At 41.2% G+C, this 20,566-nt stretch overlaps 1 protein-coding gene across 5 annotated transcripts in view; it reads right to left on the bottom strand.

Moving 5' to 3' along the window:
• Window positions 1-20,566, bottom strand: part of ANO4 (anoctamin 4) — a 347,220-nt gene that overhangs the window by 145,921 nt on the left and 180,733 nt on the right. For all 5 annotated transcript variants that reach the window (XM_037068229.1, XM_037068233.1, XM_037068231.1 and 2 more), the window contains 2 exons: window positions 8,449-8,585; window positions 5,478-5,636 (listed from right to left, as the gene is read on the bottom strand). In XM_037068229.1, the coding sequence (XP_036924124.1) occupies window positions 5,478-5,636; window positions 8,449-8,585 (296 nt within the window). The remainder of the gene's footprint in view (window positions 1-5,477; window positions 5,637-8,448; window positions 8,586-20,566) is intronic.

Raw genomic sequence — 20,566 nt, 5'->3', positions numbered from 1 at the left:
CCAAACTTGTACATCATCTACAATACTTCAATTTCCTGTAGTTCCTTGAAGGCACTCACTTTTAAAAATAATTATTTACTTTACAAAGAACTTTTATATCACAGTTATAACTGGAAAATCAGTGTTACTTGCCATAAAGAGAAGGTCAGACTAAGGTAAAATGAAAAGGTAAGGTAAAATAAGAAACACAGACTTATGCTGTACAATGTATCCACCTATTTGGACTCGTTTAATCTTCATATAGTTCATGGTAAATACGATTATCCTCATGATTAAAAATGTGGAAACTGAGATGCAGAAAAGTTTAATAAACTGCTTAAGACCTCTCAGCTTGCTTGTGAGTGTACCAAGATTCAAACCATGGCTACTGGCACCCCACGTACATGAGAACTACAGTCTAGAAAGCACTTGGCTTCATGACGCACCCCAATTTTCCTGGTGCCTTGTCCTACCTCCACCTCTTCTCGGCCTGTCTGCTAACTTCCACAACCCTGGGATTCATCTGCAGACGCCAGGAACCAACATGATATGAGAGGAAGGAGTGAGGATTCTCAGGTTGTAATCCTGGCTTCATGTCTGACCTTGCCACCTGGGGTGAGTTCCTGCTTTGCCTCAGTCATCTCATTTATCAAATGGCAATAAAATAGTGAGTAATTAATAAACACAAGAGTGAATATCTTAATAACACTACTTTGTCATCATCTCCAAGAAAAACGTCCTAGACACCCAACCTTGAGTGCTGGGCATGTGTTTACTGCAGTTGGATTTCCAATCCCTCCGAGACATGAGTGAAAACAGACGCAAACTGTTTTGACAGATTGCATTATTTTCTGCATTTCTGTTTCTAAAGCTCCTTCCCTCTCTTTGGGGGCAATGTCCTTGATTAGGACTGACAGAATGAGGTCTAGTGCCCAAAGCAAAGGGCTGGCCTTAGCTAGGAGCATGGTTAGGACACCCTCAGCACCAGAGGAGGGGAGGCTGCGCTTGTGGGCACAGACGCAGGCAGGTGGGTGCACGCAATGGGAGGAACTTGTCCTTCTTTTCTTATTGCTTCGAGGACATTGCTCCCCGAATTTTTTACTCTGCTCTTCTATGCCCATTTTGCCTCTCAAATAAGCGCTTTCTATTAGTGTAAAACATGCAGTTATTTCTCCCACCTTAAACAGAAAGAACTCTTTTGCGACCCAACTTCTTACTCAGGTTGTCATCCCGTTTTTCTATTTTCCTTGATAGTGAGCCCCTTTCAAAGAACTATTTATATTTTCTGTCTCCAAATTTTCTCCTCCCATTCTTTCTTGAACGCTCTTTACGCACAGTTTTACTTCGGCCTCTCCAGAAATTTCTCTTGCCCAGCTCACCCAAACCCTCCACGTTGCTAAAGATAATGGCTAAGTTTCCAGTCTTTGTCTTACTCGCCCCATCAGCAGCATTTGACATAATCAATCCCTCCCTTTCTCTCGAAACACCTTCCTCCAGGTACCACACCCTCCAGGTTTCCTCCTAGCTCCTTCCTGTTGACTCCTCTGTCCTCCAAATTCATACCACTGGGTGTCCCACTGCTCAATATTTGGGTCTCCTTTCCGTTTGTGGCTGTTCCTCTGGTGGGCTCATCCAAATGTGTATTTCCAGCCCGGATCTCTCCCTGCCTTCCAGACTCTTCTATCCTACTCAACATCTCCACCACTGGGACTCCTCAAACTTCACATGTCTACAAGGGGGCCCACTGCCCTCTGCATTCCTGTAAATGGCAAATTCTTCCTTTGAACTCTTTAAATGAAATTTATATAACACATGAATAGCCTGTGATTCCTCTCTCACATAACTGATTCAATCTGTCTCTACTTCCCAGAAGTTCTACTTTCTCCTCTTCGGAACCTCTCCTCTGCTGTGTGTTTAACCAAGCTGCCATCATCTCTTTCCTGGATTCTTGCAAAACCCCCAAAATCCTGATATCCCTGCTTCTGCCTTTGCCCCCTCTACTTGTCTCCCAGTCTAGTGTCTCCAAGAACCAAATGGACCCTAATAAAATAGAAACCAGATCTTCTCATGCCTCTGCTCAAAACTATCTGAGGATTTCCGGTATCACTCAGAGAAAAGCTAAAGTCCCCCCAGTGGCCACTAAGGCCTGATGCCATCTGGCTTACATGGCCCATTTGGTGTAATTCCTTACTATTGCCCACCTTTCCCAGTCAAAGCCCATCATACTAGCCTCCTCGCTGTTCCATGTGCCTCAGGGCCTTTGCACTAACTGTTCTTTTTCTCTGGAAGAGAAGCTCACCTTTGCCAGTGTTTATAAAATTGTAAGTCCCTTGCAACACTTTCTGTTTTACTTTATTCCCCTTAACAAATATTGATATAATATATATTTACTTATTTACTTTGAATGTAAGTTCCAACAGGGCAGGGGTTTTTATCTGTTTTATTCATTGCTGAGGTCTTAGTGCTTAAAGCAGTGCCCGGCATAGAATGAGTGCACAGTAAGTGTGCGCTGAATGAATGAACTGTCATCGAGATGGTATGACTGATCTAATTACAGTTATTTTGTAACGACTGTAACGATATGGGTTTTCTCCCATGTTCTGCATGACTCTCAAGAGGGAGAACCTGCTCCATTATTATGACTGCTATTCACGCATTCTACATAATTCAAAAGTTGTTCATGATGTGACAATTATATGCAAGAAAAGATAAATTTATATTAATAAAAATGATCTCAAGATACGTACAAAAGTGTTTATGATGGGCATAAAAATTAAAAATTAGACATCTCTAAAACGGAAACTGTGAATTAATACGTATGTGTGTAGCTTTAGGAAGGGGATCTTTTTAAATAGACACTAAGAAGCAAATCACTTGCTGTTCCCTTCCTCCTTCCCAGGGCTAACATGAGTTCTAGAACACCAAAGGCCCAGGGTGCTAAAGCAAGCATGGACCTGCTGACTAATCAGGCTGCGGCTCACGCTTTAAGATTAAATTTGATGATGTCCATCCTCACTCTTATCATGACATAAAGATTCTCCTAGTTGTGCTTCCTGCCTTTTGATGTTAACACAGATAAGGATGCTCTCACTGTCAAGCTGTTCAACCACAGAGCCTGCCTTGGCCCATTTGGAAGCATAAACCTCAAAGTCTGTATAACATGTTTTCTATAATTTTTGGGCATCCAGACACACAGCTAATGAAGAGGATACTAGCAGTTGGCAAAATGTACTTAGTGTTAATCATTTCAGATGTACAGGGATTCACCCTAAGCTTCCTGGGTGCTCTTTCTTTTTCTTTTCCACTTGAGATCACTTCTTTGCTTTATGTGTAAAAGGCTGGAGTAACTTCTGGAAGCTGCAATAGTCATTAAAATTGTATCTCCACTGCAACAGTTGACAAGACACTTGATGTAAATAAAGAAGAGTACTTCTCATGGTTTCTAAACCTAGTAACACCACATAGATTCAAGTTTATTGTTTCACCCAGGGACGTTATTTTAATTACTTGTGACAGGAAACATTTAATTTATCTATAATTTCCTGCTGCTTTCTAACCTGCAAGGACCCCTCTTCTTGCTGAGCTGGCTGAGGCTGAGAGATGCACAGCAGAGCTCAGAGGCCGAGTCACAGACAGTTGTGCTAGTGATGAAAACAAAGGCTGTGGGCGGCAGGAAAGACGGAGCCCGGCAGTGGGAAAGGCTGCTGGGGAAGAAGGTTGCTGGCTGTTGGTACTCGACAGAAGACTGTGCAATAGAGGAGGACGGGCACTGCCACTCAGAAAAGAACCTTTGGAGGGAAGGAGAGGAAGAGATGTGTAGAACGTTTCTATGAACTTCTGCCACATGGGGACATGACCCTTTTCCCAACTGCGGCTTTTTCCCTAGTATACATTAAAAGAGTACCAAGCTACTAAAAAATTTAAGACTTATAGTCTGCCCTAATTCTGATAGGTGAATACTGTAGTCTAGATATTTTAGGGCACGAGTAAGAGATCTGTCATCTCTTTAGTCATGTGTATTGTTTTTTAAAGTATTATGCTTTTTGAGTGTTAACTAATAAGCCCTGAAATGACACTGTAAAAATCTACATAGAAATAGTCACAAAACTTAAAATATAAATAGTCACAAAACTTAAACTATAAATGTTTGGTTAATTGAGTAAAGCTACCTAGTGTTGATGGGAATTGAAATTTTGAATGACTCAGAATGGATCAGAGAAAGGACTGTGTGGCAATTCAGAGCTTGCATTTCTTTATATAAAGATCCTAAAATTTAACAGTAAGAATAGAAGATGAAGGAATACATTTTAAGGTAAAAAACAATGTACTACAACATCAAGGAAAGAGAGTATACTGTCACCTCAATAAGAACTTAAAAGAACGGATATATTTAACGGATATATTTAATTGCCCAGAGAAACCTCCAACTGAGGCAGACCTTTGCGAAACTTACTCACTTTTCTAAGAACGAGACCCTTAAAACCACACTCATCTCACCATTTTCCTAATTCTCTTTCTGGACATAGTCTAGAAAAATATGCTTGCTTTACAAATCCTCCAGAGCTGAGACACATCTAACCGATCTGAAGAAAATTCCATTTATCTGAAGGGTCCCAGGATCGGCCTTCAACCTGCACCCTACCAGGAGAAACCTGGGTATCTGATTTCAAAGCACTATCCCCCCAGCCTTGAGAAGCATCATCAGAAACAAAAAAATTAACTGCCAATATGTCCTTCTAATCACCTAGGAAAAGGTCCAGAATCTTTGTACAATATTTAGGGAAAATATGAGAAGAATTACATCTACCTACCAGGACCAAGTTCTGTGCATGCACACAGTCTATCTGGGTACACAGTCATCTTACTGTGTGTTATAAGGAGAGGCTTGGCTGGACCTCTTGTACCTTCCTCACTAAATCATTCCTTAAAACTCCCCACACCAAGGGGAAGGAGAGAAGGGAAGAGAGAATACTGGTAAGGTAACTCAAGTCTTGGAACACAAGATGAACAGCCTGAATGTTTCTTAAAACTGGAATCATTTTTTAAGTTCCAGTGGCTTAGGGCCAAATCGGCCAGTCTCTTCTAGTATGTAAGGATGGCTGGGCTCAAGAGGTTTCCTGAAATGTAAAAACAGCCTCCAGTGCGGGCATGACTGCATTTCACCCAAAGTTCTCCTTGATCCATGACACCAGAGTGCTCCATTCACAGAGAGAAGCAACAGACGGAGGAAGTCAAGTAAATTATAACTTTGAAACAATCCATTCCAATGAAATAGAGTATTGTGATTTTCACAAAATCATTTGGCATTAAAATGCTCTCAGAGCAAACTGTGCTGTGAAAGCTTAATTGCTGGAACATTCTCCAAACACTGCAGGTTGGCAAACTCTGACCAAATAAAACATTCAGTTGACATAATGACTAGCTGCTTATGTTTCAAATTGCATCTTGCTGTGATTGATGTATATTTATATTTTTATCACCCAAGCAACACTATTTACCTCTTTCTCCATTTGTAATCCTTCTGCTCTGATATTTCTTTCAAAAACTTCTCTCTTTTCAGTCTGGGGGCTGGATTTTCTGTACACAAGAATGTAGTCAATTCGACACTTCCCGTCTCTGAAGTAGAGTCCATTTGACTTGCTCTTTTCCCGCACTGTCTGCACATGGAGAGAAAGGGGCCAGTGTGAGACACTCACAGAGCGGAACCTTGGATGAGTAGTGGTAGAGGACAATTTAAACTAAATGCAATTCTCTTGTGTTGTAGCACAAATACATTTTTATTCATTAAAACTGTAAACAAGAAGAAATAAAATAAAAATTGGAAAAAGCATTGAGTCAGTGACCAAAACTTAGGACACCTAACCATGTCAAATGTTGGCAAGGGTATGTAGCAACTGAAGATTCTCATATTCTACAAGGGAGACTGAAAACTGATACACTTACTCTGGAAAACACTGGCGTCATCTTGTAAAACTGAACATTTGCACAACATACAATCCTAGAGACATTTCTGATAAGGCAACAAAGAGACATGTATATGACTATTCATAGCAGAATCTTTCATACGAGTGAAAATAAAAAGCTGAAACCAATTCAAATGTCCATGAACAGGTAAATACATAAAGTGTAGAATATTCATATAGTGGAGTATTTATACAGCACTGAGCATAAATGAACTGTAGCTGCATCTAATAATAAGCATAAATCTTAAAAGCAACACTGACAGAAATAAACCCCAACTCACAGAAGATTTCATACTGCATGATACCATTTAGTGTTTTTATAAAACACTAAATAAAATAAATCTAAAAAGAGGTTGTTAAGGTTATATACATATGTGGCAAAACTATTTTTAGAGCAAGAGAATAAAAACACAACAATTCAGGAAGACAGTGTCTCTTGTGGGGTTGAGGGATGGGATCGTCTGCAGCTTTGAGGGTTTGGGTAATAGTCTATCCAGTTCAATGTTTCTTGAATTTTTTGCCCACAACAAGAAATGAATTTTACTTTGTGATATGTGTGTATATGCAAACATACACAAAATATAAGACAAAAGTTTTACAAAATAATATATATCTTTTCTACTTGCATATACACTGATATTAATTTTCCATTCCATTAGAAAACAATTGGAGTTAGTTACCTACAATTAGGCCACATTATTTTCACATAATTTGAAAAACACCATCCTAATTTACAGGTTGGATGGTGGTTCAAGGTGTTCGTTTTATGATTAGGCTCATGCTTACATATATATTACACATATTATATTACAGTGATCATATCTATCAAACTTAAAGATAAAAATAGTAGGTGTCATTTGTACATGTGTGTGTGTTTAATTGTTGTTCAAGTACAGTTTTCTGCCTTTTCCTCCCCCCCCAGCCCTCCCCCACCACCACACCGTTACTGTCCATGTGTCCTTCATACTTGTTCCTGCAAACCCTCCATCCTTTTCCCCTGAAATTCTCTCCCCTCCCCCCTCTGGTCACTGTCAGCCTGTTCTCAATTCAGTGTCTTTAGTTATATTTTCCTTGTTTGTTTGTTTTGTTGATTAGGTTCCTGTTAAAGGTGCAATCATATGGCATTTGTCTTTCAGCACCACGCTTCTCAGGCTGACAGATTTTCAAAACATGTCTGTAAACCAGCAAGTAGAAATGGGGGGGCTACCTTTTCTCTAGACCACAGTCAGTGTACATCCGTTCCCAAATAACAGGATGAAGGCAAACGTGCCAGACAACAGGCCACTGCTAGAATCCACACTCTCGCACACAAGCTCCATGCACGCAACCTCATCTAAAAGGGACATTTCAGCCAGGAGAAATGGAAATATCTGTCACCATGGACATTTACAACTGATGACCAATTCTCTCTGTTGCCATAGACATCTACAACTGATGACCAATTTTCGGCTTTTGCCTTAAGAGCTATTCAGAAGTCTACCCAACTAAACACCTTCTTAATAATCTGCCAATCAAGGGAACTATCCTATAGATTCAGCACATCAGCACCCGCCTGCAATAACGGGGCTTCCACCAAGGGGAAGCCAGGAGAATTAGCAAAACCCTAACGTTTCCCCTTCTAAATTAAGGGCATGAGACTAGTTGCTTGTTGAGGTCCCTTTCACGATCCCTTCTTTTGTCCACGTTATGGCATCAAACTATCTGTGTGAAGAAGATGATGACAAAATGACTTTTTTATTTAAAAGTGAAATATGTGGATAGTAGTAGCATGTGGTGTTTGCAGGGAGAAATCTAGGAAACTTCGTAGAAAGAAACAACTTTCTCTGTGGCCCTTTCAATGGCAAACTGGATCTGGAATAACAAAAAATATTAAGAATATGCAGTAAATAAATGACTCGTTCTATATTCCTATTACCTATACCCTGCGCATATACAAAGGAGACATTAAACTCCACTGAGACACAACCTGAGCAACAGTGAATGCCACTAACAAAACGCTTCTTTTTCCCAAATGACACATGAACAGACTGGTCTATTTACAACTGCAATGAGTTCCCAGATTACAGAGGCAGATGGAAACAGAGAGAGCCCCGAGGCAACACGCTCTGCTGAGGGCCGGTCCATTCTGTGTCACTGCTCTAGGTGCGAGGGGATTTGCTCCAGGAAGTCCACCCTTGTAAAACCCACATTTTATTAGTGACATCCAAAATGTAAATTTTCTTAAAATAACAGGTGGTTTTAAGAATCTTCCTTTGGGTAAACAAAATGCCTTTAGATATGAGATGGGAAGTGCCAGACCACTGATGGTTTGCCTAAAGCCCAGGCAGATTCGGGGCTGCTGAAATATACCAGGCCCCAGGAAGGTAGCAAAGAACATACAACCCGCCCCTTGTGTGCCAGAAACACGCAGTTCAATGAGATGATCACATTAAAGAGTCCCTTGGAATACGCTCTACAGGTTCTTGCCTAGACCAAGACTTGTGTTTTTAAGAAATCACAGTCTTACCTCGCCCCCTGCTTCCAATCTGCTAGCCTCATCTGAAGTACTGGTCAGGTTTCCAGGGTGAAGGAGAGAATCATCATCTTTGCAAGGACTGTTGACAGCTTCTAATTCATCAAAAAGGATATTGACGTCCTTGGCCACTGGAACCAAAGTAAATACATTACAAGTGAGGTTAAGGATCTGGGATCTTAAAAGCAACAGTAAAAGAGAAGATATCTCCCCTCGGCTTTGTATTTTTTTCATCGTTTCAATAATGCCTGGAATGACAGGTATTTCTTTCCTAACAGAAAACGATGTCAGATATAAAACACATTTGTCTAAACAGTGTCTTCACTAGATGAGATTAAAAACAATGTGAAGCAAGGTAAAGTACCTCCGGAATATAAATATAACTTGCCTTCGACAATAACCGGAGGTGCTATGTTTAGCTTTCCTTCACTTCCTAGCTTAGCATAAGGTACTGCCATGTAAAACTTCTAAGAAGTCACTCTCTATGCTGGAGATGACCTATACTTTTTATTTTTTATTTCATTTAAGTGCCATACAACTTGCTAAGTGAACCCATAAATGCCACTTGCATAGTTCAGCAAGAACTGTGATTTTCTTCCTCCTTCGTTACTTACTTAAGGCCTAACAGAGGAAGCCCGTTGCAGTAATAAAACACGCAGGTAGATTTTCTGCCTTTCTTTTCCTCTAAACAGGAACTGAAACCGTGAAGTGAGCCATTCAGAAGCTCTCCCAGATGACGGTTGATGCTAACATCTCAATACATATTAATGCACCGCATATCAGAGTCCCAAACACAGAATACCAGGTTCAAATGCACTGAGCCGTGCAGCATAGCAGAAACAAGCTGGGCACTAGTGTGTGAGAAAGTACAGTGCCAGGTATCAGTCCCTGCTTTACCAATTCCAATTATGGACCAATACTGAAGTTCACTTTTTCCTCTGATGCTCTGAAATGGTGAAGGATTTTTAACCTGTCAGAAGTCACTGCACAGAATAATTTGTAGGATTTTTGAGTTCTATATACCCAAGCATAGAAAAAACTATTCATTCTTTTATCAAAAAAATCTTTAGAGACAGGCACACTACATGTCAGGCACAGAGCTGTGTGATGGCTGTACCTTGGTAAATAACATTGATATGTCTTCTTGCCCTTGTAGTGATAAGAAAAACAAAACAAATAACCCCCAAAATGTAGAGTGCTATAGGGACAAGAACAGAGTTTGGATGGAGGGAGAAAGAGAGAGAATAGAGATGATGTATTTAGACAGGGTCACCAGAAAGCTATATTCAAGTGTGTGATTTTAGGCAATTCATTTAATTTCAAGTTTTTCATCGGTAAAATAAAGAGGGTATGGAAATAAAATGAACATTTATTGCTTTCCATGACAGGCTGGATCATGGCCCCCAAAGGTGACCTAACTCCTGGAACATGAGAATAGGTGATTTTATACAGCAAAAGGGACTTGTAGATGTGATTACATCAAGGATCTTAAAATGGGGAGATTATCCAGGTTTATACGGGTGGGCCGAACTAAAATCAAGGGAGGCAGCAGAGTCAGAAGCAGAGAGACTAGAAGATGCTACACTGCTGGCTTTGTAAAAAAAAAAAAAAAAAGGACAGGGCCACGAGCCAAGGAGCACGGGCAGCCTCCAAAGATGGACAAGGCGAGCAAGCAGATTCTCCCCTGGAACCTGCAGAACCAACAGTTTTGCTGATACCTTGATAACTTTCGGCCTCTAGGACTGTTCAGTTAATAAACTTGTGTGGCCTTAAGTCTCTTAAGTTTGTGGATTTGTTGCAACAGGGGAAAAAAAAACTAATACACTTACTACAGGTTTTTAGACTCTGAGTCTACAAAGAAAAACATCATGGTCTTTTCACACAACCTAGGTTCAAGAACACCTCTTCTGTGCCAGGTACCCAAGGATGGGTACTGACACTTTTTTCAGGAAGTGCTGCATTTTCAATGTTGTGGGACGTGTCAAGATCAAAGACAACTTCCCCAACCACTCTTATGTAAAGAAACTCCCCCTCACCAATTATTCTCTATCTCCTCTCATTGCTCATTCTCTCCCCACAACTTATCATAATTTGTAATTACACTGTTGATTCATTTGTTTACTTGTGGACTAGACATTCACCTTACTAGAATATAAATTCTGTGAGGGCCTGGACCTAATCTGTCTTGGCTGGTGTTCAGGGGTCTTGAAGCAGAGTAGGCCTTCAACACTGTGTGTTGAAATGCAGAATGATGATCTTAGACTGGGCACCGTCTAATAATGTTTGAAATCTGCATTTTTCAACATTCTATGGCTCTAGGACCTTGCATATACCTTCTACCGTGATTCTTAGTCACAAGCCAGGAGCTCCACAGTTTCAAGTCGATACTGATCAAATTGTCAAGTAGTTATTAAATTTCAAGTAGATACTGGTTAAATTTGAACAGCATGATAAAATGTTATTTTAACAAAGTCAGAAGATCTTCTTACTATTCCACACTCTACTACTTAGCCATGGGAATCCGTGCTCCTGCTTTCTCATTTGTGAGATGAATACAGAAAACTTCTCTCTTGGGGTGGCTCAGAGGGTGACATCAGATAATGTACCTATTAGCAGGTGGCTGACAGGTAGCAGATCCACAAAAAAATGTTGGTTTACCTCTTTTAGATCCCCAACCTTAAGTTAGCATTTTAGCCTTATCATTTGAGAGGAGAAGTATAGTTGATAATAGTGTGATAAGTATGCACAGTGATGGATGATTACTAGACTTAGTGGATTGATCGCATTATAAGGTATATAAATAATGAGTCACTATTCTGCATACCTGAAACTACTGTAATATTGCATCCCAACTATATTTAAATTTTTAAAAAGTCTAAAACTCTGCAATGGTTGTTAAGAGGGATAGATTGGGATGACATGTGGACAAAGGGAAAAGATAAAGAGAACACTGAGAGGGGTGAACAAAGAGAACACATGTCTAGGTGATTGGCTTGGACTGGGGAGAACTCCTGAATATTCATCCCCCCCCCATAGATCTGCCCTATGCTTTTGTCAAGAATAGGTCATTATCAGGTCATCTTCTGCCAGTATTACTTTCTGGTGCTGGCACAATCGGTTCAGGAAAAAAGCCCTCTCGTTTGTGGTTCTCAACTGGACCAAACTGTCACCTTGGGGACATCTGGCCACAGTTAGATGTATGCTTCATCATCAGGGGTGGTGCCGGTTGGATCCAGTGAGTAGAGGCCTGGGATGCGGCTAAACATCCTACACTGCACAGAGTAGCCCTTAACAACGAAGAGTTATCCAGCCCAAGATGTCAAACGGTGCTAAGACTGAGAAATTCTGCCCTATAGTAAAGCCCCAACTATTTGGTTCCAGAGAAACCATCTAACTTGGGAAAAGGGAGGGACGCCGTACTGTTGCCCAGCAGAAACACTCTTGAAAGTCACCGTGGAGCTGATAATACCTGCCTGCTCAAGAGAAATCGATATGTTGTAGCAATCTGATTATTAGAGAATAAGTGATATTAAGGCACCATTATTACCTGCCAAGCTCTCAGGAGCTTTGGCAGAGATTAGGAATACTGAACTATCGGAAAATGCTCAGCTGAACACACGCTCAGAAAGAAGGCTGTAGAATCTAAAAACAGTCCACAGACCTAAGAAACATGTGCACTTCGACATTTCACCATTGTTGCTGATCTATCAGCTTCAACTACATGGTCGATTTTAGAAACAAAGTACAACATCCTTTGATGCAAACTTACATGATTTTATTTAAACAGAAAACAACTTCTAACCTGAAAAGTTAACCAATTATTAAACATCTATTCATTCAACAAGTACCCATCCCATGCCTACCACAGCCAGACATCGTGCTGGGCTAGGGACTGGGCTCAAGGACTGGCCGAGAAAGGCTGGCCCCTGTCCTCACAGAGCCCACTGCTCAGCCAAGATGGAAGTGGGGTCTCTGTATCCATGGGCATGGATATTACAAACATGCTTCTCATTCAAACAAAGTCCCTTGTTAATGGATCCCATTGACTCCCTTATACTTTTTTCTCAAATAAAAAAGTGGTCGATAAGTACCTGCCTGGAACAATTCTGCTCTTAGCTTCATTAAATAAGAAAGGGAGACAAGTGCTCTGAGGAGCTGATTAAGAATGTCTAGAGGGAGAAGAAATGCAAAAATTTCATGCAGCCCCAATAATGGACATGCATTGCACTCGGGGTGAGGAAAGCCTGTGCGAACAGAGCAGGGCAGCTACGGTGGACAAGGTAGGTGGACAGCATGCATTTGGGAAAGCATGGGAGATACCCAAGGGACTGTTTTGCAAAAAGCAAGCATGCAGCCTACAAAGACCTGGAAACAAAACAGCAGGGATGCGCATGTCATAACAGAACAAGGGTCAAGAAACGGAAAGTGCCTGGGAAGACCAAAACTCAGGAACGGAGTTTGAGTAATTCACCAAATTCAGCACAGCCAAGGGGGCCGGCTCTATACAGGTATGGGCGAAAGTAGGTTTACAGTGGTTTCTATGGATGATAATACAATAATCGATAAACAACAATATAAGAATAAACTGTTCCATGTACTCACAACTGTCAACCTACTTCGCCCACCCGTGTATTTTTACAGAGAAGTCAGAGGCCAGGAAGCAGGAGCTGGTGCTATCAAAGCAATGAAAACAATGAACAATAAATACATTTTGGAAGCAGTCTAAAAGAGAGTAAGAAATAAATACCCCCAAAATCAAATAGTTCGACTCACTGCTCTTCTCTTTAATTCTCTATTTTCCAAATGCAGCAGAATAACCCCACCTTGGTATTACAAGACAGGAGTACTTTGGTCTTTTCCGATGCAGAGAAAATAAAGTGAAATTATAGGTCACTGAAGACATGAGAGGGCTGAGCAGCGTAATCTAAGTGTCTATATTTGCTCTCCAGAGTGCCAGCTCATTACACTATTTTTGTCCTGAGCTCCACATTATTACATTTGATACTCAGAATTCCAAAGGTATCGTGTATTGACCTCAAAGCCTCATTAGAAAATGCAAAAAAGGGACACATTCAGGAATAATTTAGAATGAAAGAAAAAAAAAGCATTATTTTCTCAATCTGAACATTTACCTGGCTGTTTTATTAACAAGTTCATCTTTTTAAAATAATATGTTTATTTTCTTTTAGAGAGAGGGAAAGAAAGGAGAAAGAGAGGGAAAGAAATATCATCAGTTGCCTCTCATGCCCCCGACTGGGGACCTGGCTGGCAACCCAGTCATGTGCCTTGACCGGGAATCAAACTGTGATCTTTTGGTTCGAGGGCCCATGCTCAATCCAGCCAGGCTGCACCAGCCAGGGCTCAGTGTCCATTTAAAATAAATAAAAGCTAGTTGTAAGATTTCATAAACTGTTCTCTTTTCTTTTCTAATTATCTTAGTGAGATTATTTAAAATAATCTCTTTCTCTCAGGCTCAGAGATTCAATATAAAGGAAGTGAGAACAGACAACATTTTACTGAAAGCTGACTGCACCTTAAGAATTGTCAGGTCTGTTTCCTCCTTTCACCTTATCAGACAGGTATTATGAGAAAGAAGACAGGTGCAAAGATACTAAGTATGGCCACAGAGCTCATAAGTGACAGAGATGAGTTTAACCCAGGCCTGACTCTCAAATCCACGCTATTTCTAACTGGCTTCTTTTTTTAATGAAAAGATTCTAGTATTCTTAAACTGTGTTAGGCTTTTGAGAACAGGAAGTCATTTAACCACCAAACAATTATCTTGTCACAGTTGTTAATAAAGCTAGACATGCCATCCACAGCCTGGCAGATCTGACACTTTCTAAAATTTAACAAATAGATCAAATTAAATGTTTTTAAAACTTCAGGGGAATAGACAGACTGAGCACAGCTTTGAGAACCTCAGGCTGGGATTAAAAAATGAAACACTAATTAGCATTTATATCACACTAGCAAGCAGAAGCCTCTCTAGATGTTCACTGTTCTTCAAGTGAATCTGATAACACCCCCGAGGCAGAGACTGCCTGGTTTACCAATGAGAAGAAACCAAAAAAGAGGGCCTCATTTAAAAAACTCAAAATAAAGAAACAGAATAATTAGAAAGGACATAAATCCTCTCTTGGCTGGCTTTAGTCCTTTCCAACAGGCCAGTGGTTTTCCAAGTGGGTTTCCTGGAAGCCCAGAATCCCTTTGGAAGCTTCAGGAAACGATGGAAGGGGTAAAGAGGCAACGGAGTGGGCAAAACCCTACACCCTCTACCCCCACGCCACAGTCCCGCTTTCTGTTTTATATACTGAGAGTCTATATGAAAATGTATCTGGGGAAAAAGCAACTGGTTCTCCTGCTGCTAAAAATTTGGAACCTCTGCGAGTCCATAACGGCAACAGTGAAACGTTTACATTAACATACCCCCAAAGAAAAACTGGGGTCAGGAAGCTGGGGTCCCCACTGAGACAGAGCTGAGAGCAGGCACTTTTTTCCTGCCATGGAAAGTTTACTTGAAGTGTTCTGAGATTCAAAAAAAAATGTGTGGTCATTAAAAAGTAATTCCACTGGCATTTGCTGGCTCCACAGTGATGCTGTCTGTGTAAGAGGGTGCTGATGCCAGCCGGGGTGCCCCCGGTACACTCCGCAACGGGGCCAAGACCATTAACTGGTTCCTTGGACAGCATGTTTCTTATGGAGAGCTCTCGGCTATGACTTCATTCTAAAGAAAAGACAGGCACCTTCACTTCTGTAACAGGCCAGACAATGGAGGCACCTCTTACAGCCCCGTGAATGATATTTAGAGAACTGCATGCCTGACTCAAGTTTTGCTCAATAACCTTGATTACCTTTCGTGACTTGAAATGAGGGCAACGATGTTCTGCAGTAAAGATCCTCAAAGTCTACCAAATATAATTTTCCTTCTCCGAAAGAAGTGCGAGCTTTGGATTTAGACAAGCCTGAGTTCAAATGCTAGTCCTCCCACTTACTAGCTACTAGATTGGGTTATTTACCTTAAGCTTTAATTTCTTTATACGTTGAGTGGAGATAATACAATTTACTATGAAGAATTACTGAGAAGAATGAAGACGAGGAGGCAGCCAACACTTGCAAAGTGCTGTATGCCAGACCCTACACTAAGGGCTTTGCCTAGACTTGCAAATATAACTATCTCCCCCTTACAAATGAGGAAATTAAGGCAAAGAGAATCTAATGCTAAATAAAATACTATGAGTAAAAAGATCAACCACAGAATTATCAGACAAGATTATTAGTTCAATATGTGAGGTATGTCCAGAAAGTACCCAGCCACGTAGTATGAAAAAGAGAGACATTTACTGAAGAAGATACAAGATACAAGGAACACTGTACACAGGACAATGACACCTCAGTCCCCTTCAAAGTAGGCACCCTGGGACTTCACCCCGTTCTCCCAATGGCCTTCAGATGACCCATCATATTTTCCTGAATCTCACTGATGGTCTGAAATCTCTTCTCTTTCAAAGGTGATTTTAGTTTTGGGAGAAGCCAGACGTCACAGGGCACCAAATCAGGGCTATAGAGGGGCCGAGTCCCTGGGTGATCTGATGTGTTGCCAAAAAACTCTGTACGAGATGTGATGCATGAGTGGGCGTGTTATTGTGATGAAACTGCCAATCATCAGTTGCCCCTGGCTGCGGCCTTCTGAATCATCCAAATAGTTTCCACTTAACACAAAATGTGATGCAGATTCATTGCTCCACTCACTCGGTCATTCTGAATGTGACAGCCACACAGGACACATGTTCACTCAATGGCATCTACCGTCCCCCCTGACTAATACAGTGAAATCATTCTTCACACATGTGCATTCCAGCCCACTCTTTCTGGCTGCCAGGTTACATCGATGTCATAAACTTTTCTCATTGTATTAACAATGGTTGGACTTTTTCCAGACAGACCCTGTATGTCAGCCCCCTCTCTCCCTCAGCTTTGCCTTTGAAACAGCATGACCATATGGATTCAAAATAAAACTGGAAATCAGAACTCAAGAAATTGGATTCAGAATGACTCACTGGACGGTACTGAGAAATGACTCAGTCTCCCCAGCTACAGAGGCACGGAGCAGCACTGGGGACAGAGCAGCCCCAGGATTAGGAAGGCATGTGTGTAAGCACACAACGTCAGACTACGGGATGTAAGCCACCCAGCAATCTTTCCAACTCCCAGCTCTCATTTCAGACTCTCTGTGCTCTGCTGTCTTTCCTTCATCAGAACCTAATGAACCGTAACACAGTAATGTCTGCTAGGGTAAGAATGCCACTAAAGAGTCCCCACAGTCTGCATTTGCATACACTGAGAACCAAGAAAGAAAAGTAAGGACAAAGCAGGAAGGTGGGCAACACAAAGTCGGGGGAGGGATCATTTCTACACAGGGCTGGGCACTGGTAATAATTTAGGGTGAGAATGAAAAGGTTCAGTTATCCCTGGAATGGTATATTTGTCAGTGGTTTGGTTTGCTAATAAATGCTCGTACACACATACCTGCTTCATGGGCTGCAAAGTTTTAATATGTGATTCTCAGTCTCCTTTCAGAATTAAACTGTTTTCAAATGTCTATTTCTCAAAACAATGACTGGATTTCAAAACTCTGGTGATTAAAGAGCAGGGTGTTTTTATTTTAACTGATGTCATAAGACATAATAAAACAGGCATTCGGATTTTTAGAACATATGTAGAGAGTAGGAATCTCAGCAGACACACTCAAGACTAAGCATTTCCCCATGGCTGTGACATCAAGTCAAATTATTCTCCACGTTCCCGTCCCACTGGCGTGGTGAACAGTTAAATTTCAGTCACTGCTGACATTCCCACTCCTCTATCTCACATATGCACAACAGTATAAAGGTTCCAGAGGTTTTGTAAACAGCAGAACATTTAAAGTAACCATCCCGGTCTCCACGCTGCACTGGCTGCTGCCGAGCTGCCCTCTTGCAAGTCTACAGTGGAATTCATTCATTCATTCATTCATTCATTCATTCATTCATTCATTCATTCATTCACAAAATGTGTCAAGCTGGAGCAGGTATTAAATTCCCTACTCTGACCCAAGGGACGAGGGATACAACGAACAAACAGGAAGACGAGACTGCTGCCTTCCCAGAGCCTCCCAAGGCCCCTGAGCAAGGCAGGGTCTGTTCCCTCCTCAGGCTGGGGAATCGAAGTCAGGGCTTTGGTCCAGGACACTCAGGCAGAGTTCCCCAGACACACAGCACAGACGTTCCCTCCCTTTTCGCCCACGCCCACCGCAGCACACTGCAAGTGAGGAAGGAGACAGCACAGGAAGAACCCTGAGACGGCAGTATTGTCACTGGCCAGCATTTAGCACCCTGGTTGCCAGGAAACACCTTTTACCCATTCGGTAGAATAAATAGTAAACCGAGGCAGGGAGGAGGAAGGAGACAAGTCTCACATGCTAACTCAGCAGTCCTGAGCCTGGTCTGATAATATCGCCAGGTATTCCAACATCACAAGACACACTATGTTAGCAAGAAAGAAGGGAAGTCCTTGAAATTCTGTGTAGCGTTTCCACTGTCTGGGAAAGAAAGCCTTGAAACTGGGCTTTCATCCCAAGGCCTGAATGTGGGAGAGTCCCCAGTGCCCAAAGAAAGAGCCCACAAAACAACTTTGGTTAACTGCCTACCTCGGGTCACTATCTGTTTTAGGAGGGAGGCCCTGATGCTCACAGAAAGAGCCCATAAATAACTTTGGAAAGTGCCCCAATTTTAATTAACTGCCTCCTGTCATGTATTTGCTTTACAAGATGAACAAATGGGGTCCAGAGCAAGACAAGGATTCAGGCTAACAGACCCCCACACATACCTCAGTTTGGGTAGTCACATTCCCCCAGGAAAGTTGGCGCCACATTTACCCGTTAATCAATATGCAACTTTTTCCCTCTTATGCCACCAACGATGTAAGTCCTGAGAACAAAGGTGTCAGAGCGTCTCTCTCTCTCTCTCTCCCCCTCTCTCTCCCCCTCTCTTTCTCTCTCTCTCTCCCCCTCTCTTTCTCCCCACCCCGACCTCTCCACCTCTTCCTATCCAAGCATCACCCACTTAGAAGCTCAGACTTGCAGAAAACAAAAGCCAGGAATGTCAGATAACACAAAACCCTGCTGAAACAAAGGAGTTCAAGGAAGCTGCTGCCATCACAGGATGAGGAGTAAAAGAAGAGAATAAAGAAAGAGGGGGGGGGGGAACATCAAGGAACGCACACATCCTTACATCATACTGCCACATATAAATGATTTTTGTCCTAGAAAACAATCAAGTTGCTTGCATTTTAAAAAATGAAACAAAATGCGACTAGTGAACATTTTAATTTTCCCTGAATTAAACTAGGCACCAAAATACTCAACACTGCTTTAAAATATTATGCCTAGCACGGTGCCTGGTACATACCAGGTGAGATGGGTAGATGAACAGACAAAGCAAGTCTCTCCTTCCTTATAAGCTGTATATCTGATATAAGGGAAGTGGAAAAACAACGTATGGATGGCCAGCCTCTCTGAGACCTCTTTGTTGGAACAAATGAAGCTATTCTTGGGGCATAAGCACTATAGGAAAAATATGCAAACATGTTTTACAGTGTAGAAGGATGGGAAGGAATTCTTACATTAAGAGGTAACACTGATAGAAATTTTAAAATCCAAAGTAGTTCATTTTTCTTAATTATTCTCATTTAAGCTTTTAGTTAGCAGAATGAGGGTTGCTACACGATTAAACGCTGTCATATATTAACCATAGAGCATCGGGGAGGTATAGTCAGTTGCTTCACCTGTGAAATGGAGAAATTCGCATCTGCTATTACTTAGGGTTATTTTAAAAATAAAATCACAGAAGCATTTCTTCAGTCTGGCCTATCTCAGACTCAAGAAATGTTTAAAATATATATGAGCACACACACAAGGGTACACACACATGCATATGGGTACACATACATACTCTTCTAGCTTGATATTGAAGGCCATACATGTATGTCCACACAATTCTTAGAAAACAATGAAATCTTTCCATCATCCTGCTAAAAATGTGAGATGAGTTTTACTGATATTAAAGCCCTATATATTTTTGTTTTTTATTAACAATTTATTGTTTATGCTATTTCAGTTGTCCCAAAATGTGCCCCCTCTACCTCCCTTCCACCCAGCCTGTCCCCCACCCCATAGTCCATTCCCAGACCATTGTCCATGTCCTGGGTCCTTAATACATGTTCTCTGACTGATCCCTCACCTCTTTCATGCAGTCCCTACCTCGCCCCTCCCCTCTTATTGCTGTCAGTCTATTTCATGATTCTATGTCTCTGATTCCGTCTTGCTCTTTAGTTTATTTTGTTCATTAGGTTCCTCTTACAAGTGAGATCATAAACAGTCTTTCACTGACTGACGTATTTCACTTAACATAATAGCCTCTAATTCCACCCATGCTATCCTAAAATGTAGGAATTTCTTTTTTCTTTCTGCTGCATAGTATTCCATTGTGCAAATTATCATTTTTTAATTGACTCATCTACTGATGAGCACTTAGGCAGTTCCCAGCACCTGGCTATTGTAAATAACGCTGCTTCGAACACAGGGATGCATAAGTTCTTTTGAATTGGTGTTTCGGGATTCTTAGGGTATACTCCCAGCAGTAGAATTGTTGGGTCAGAAGGCATATTTTTCTACTCTTTTATATGTTGGTTTTTCACAGCTTTCCATGAACCTTAATCTGGTACAATCCCTTGAAGAACCAAACAATGAATTTTTATACTTAGAAATGTCAATGAACTGGTTAAGCATCTGAAGCACATATCGAATCTAGATAGAAATTGAAGGTAGGTGAACGGCCCAAATCTGCCCAGCCAGAAATGCCCCAGGCTATGTGCGCTGCTGCCCCAAACTACTTAGCATAACACTTAGTTCTTAACAAGAAAACAGATTAGTTCGAAAGTACCAGAAAATTCTTAGCCCTATAAAAATTGGACTTGAATTTTAAATTACAGTAACAATTCCTTTTCCTTATTTTTCAATTTAAATATTAAGTACTCACAAACTTATATTCTTCTACCTGTTTATAAAGAGGTC

This window comes from Sturnira hondurensis, unplaced genomic scaffold, assembly GCF_014824575.4.
Source record: "Sturnira hondurensis isolate 20B ecotype Veracruz unplaced genomic scaffold, ASM1482457v3 Scaffold0017436, whole genome shotgun sequence".
NCBI lineage: Eukaryota > Metazoa > Chordata > Mammalia > Chiroptera > Phyllostomidae > Sturnira > Sturnira hondurensis.
Note: the sequence above shows the minus strand (reverse complement) of the source record. Positions and strands in the feature narration are given on the sequence as shown.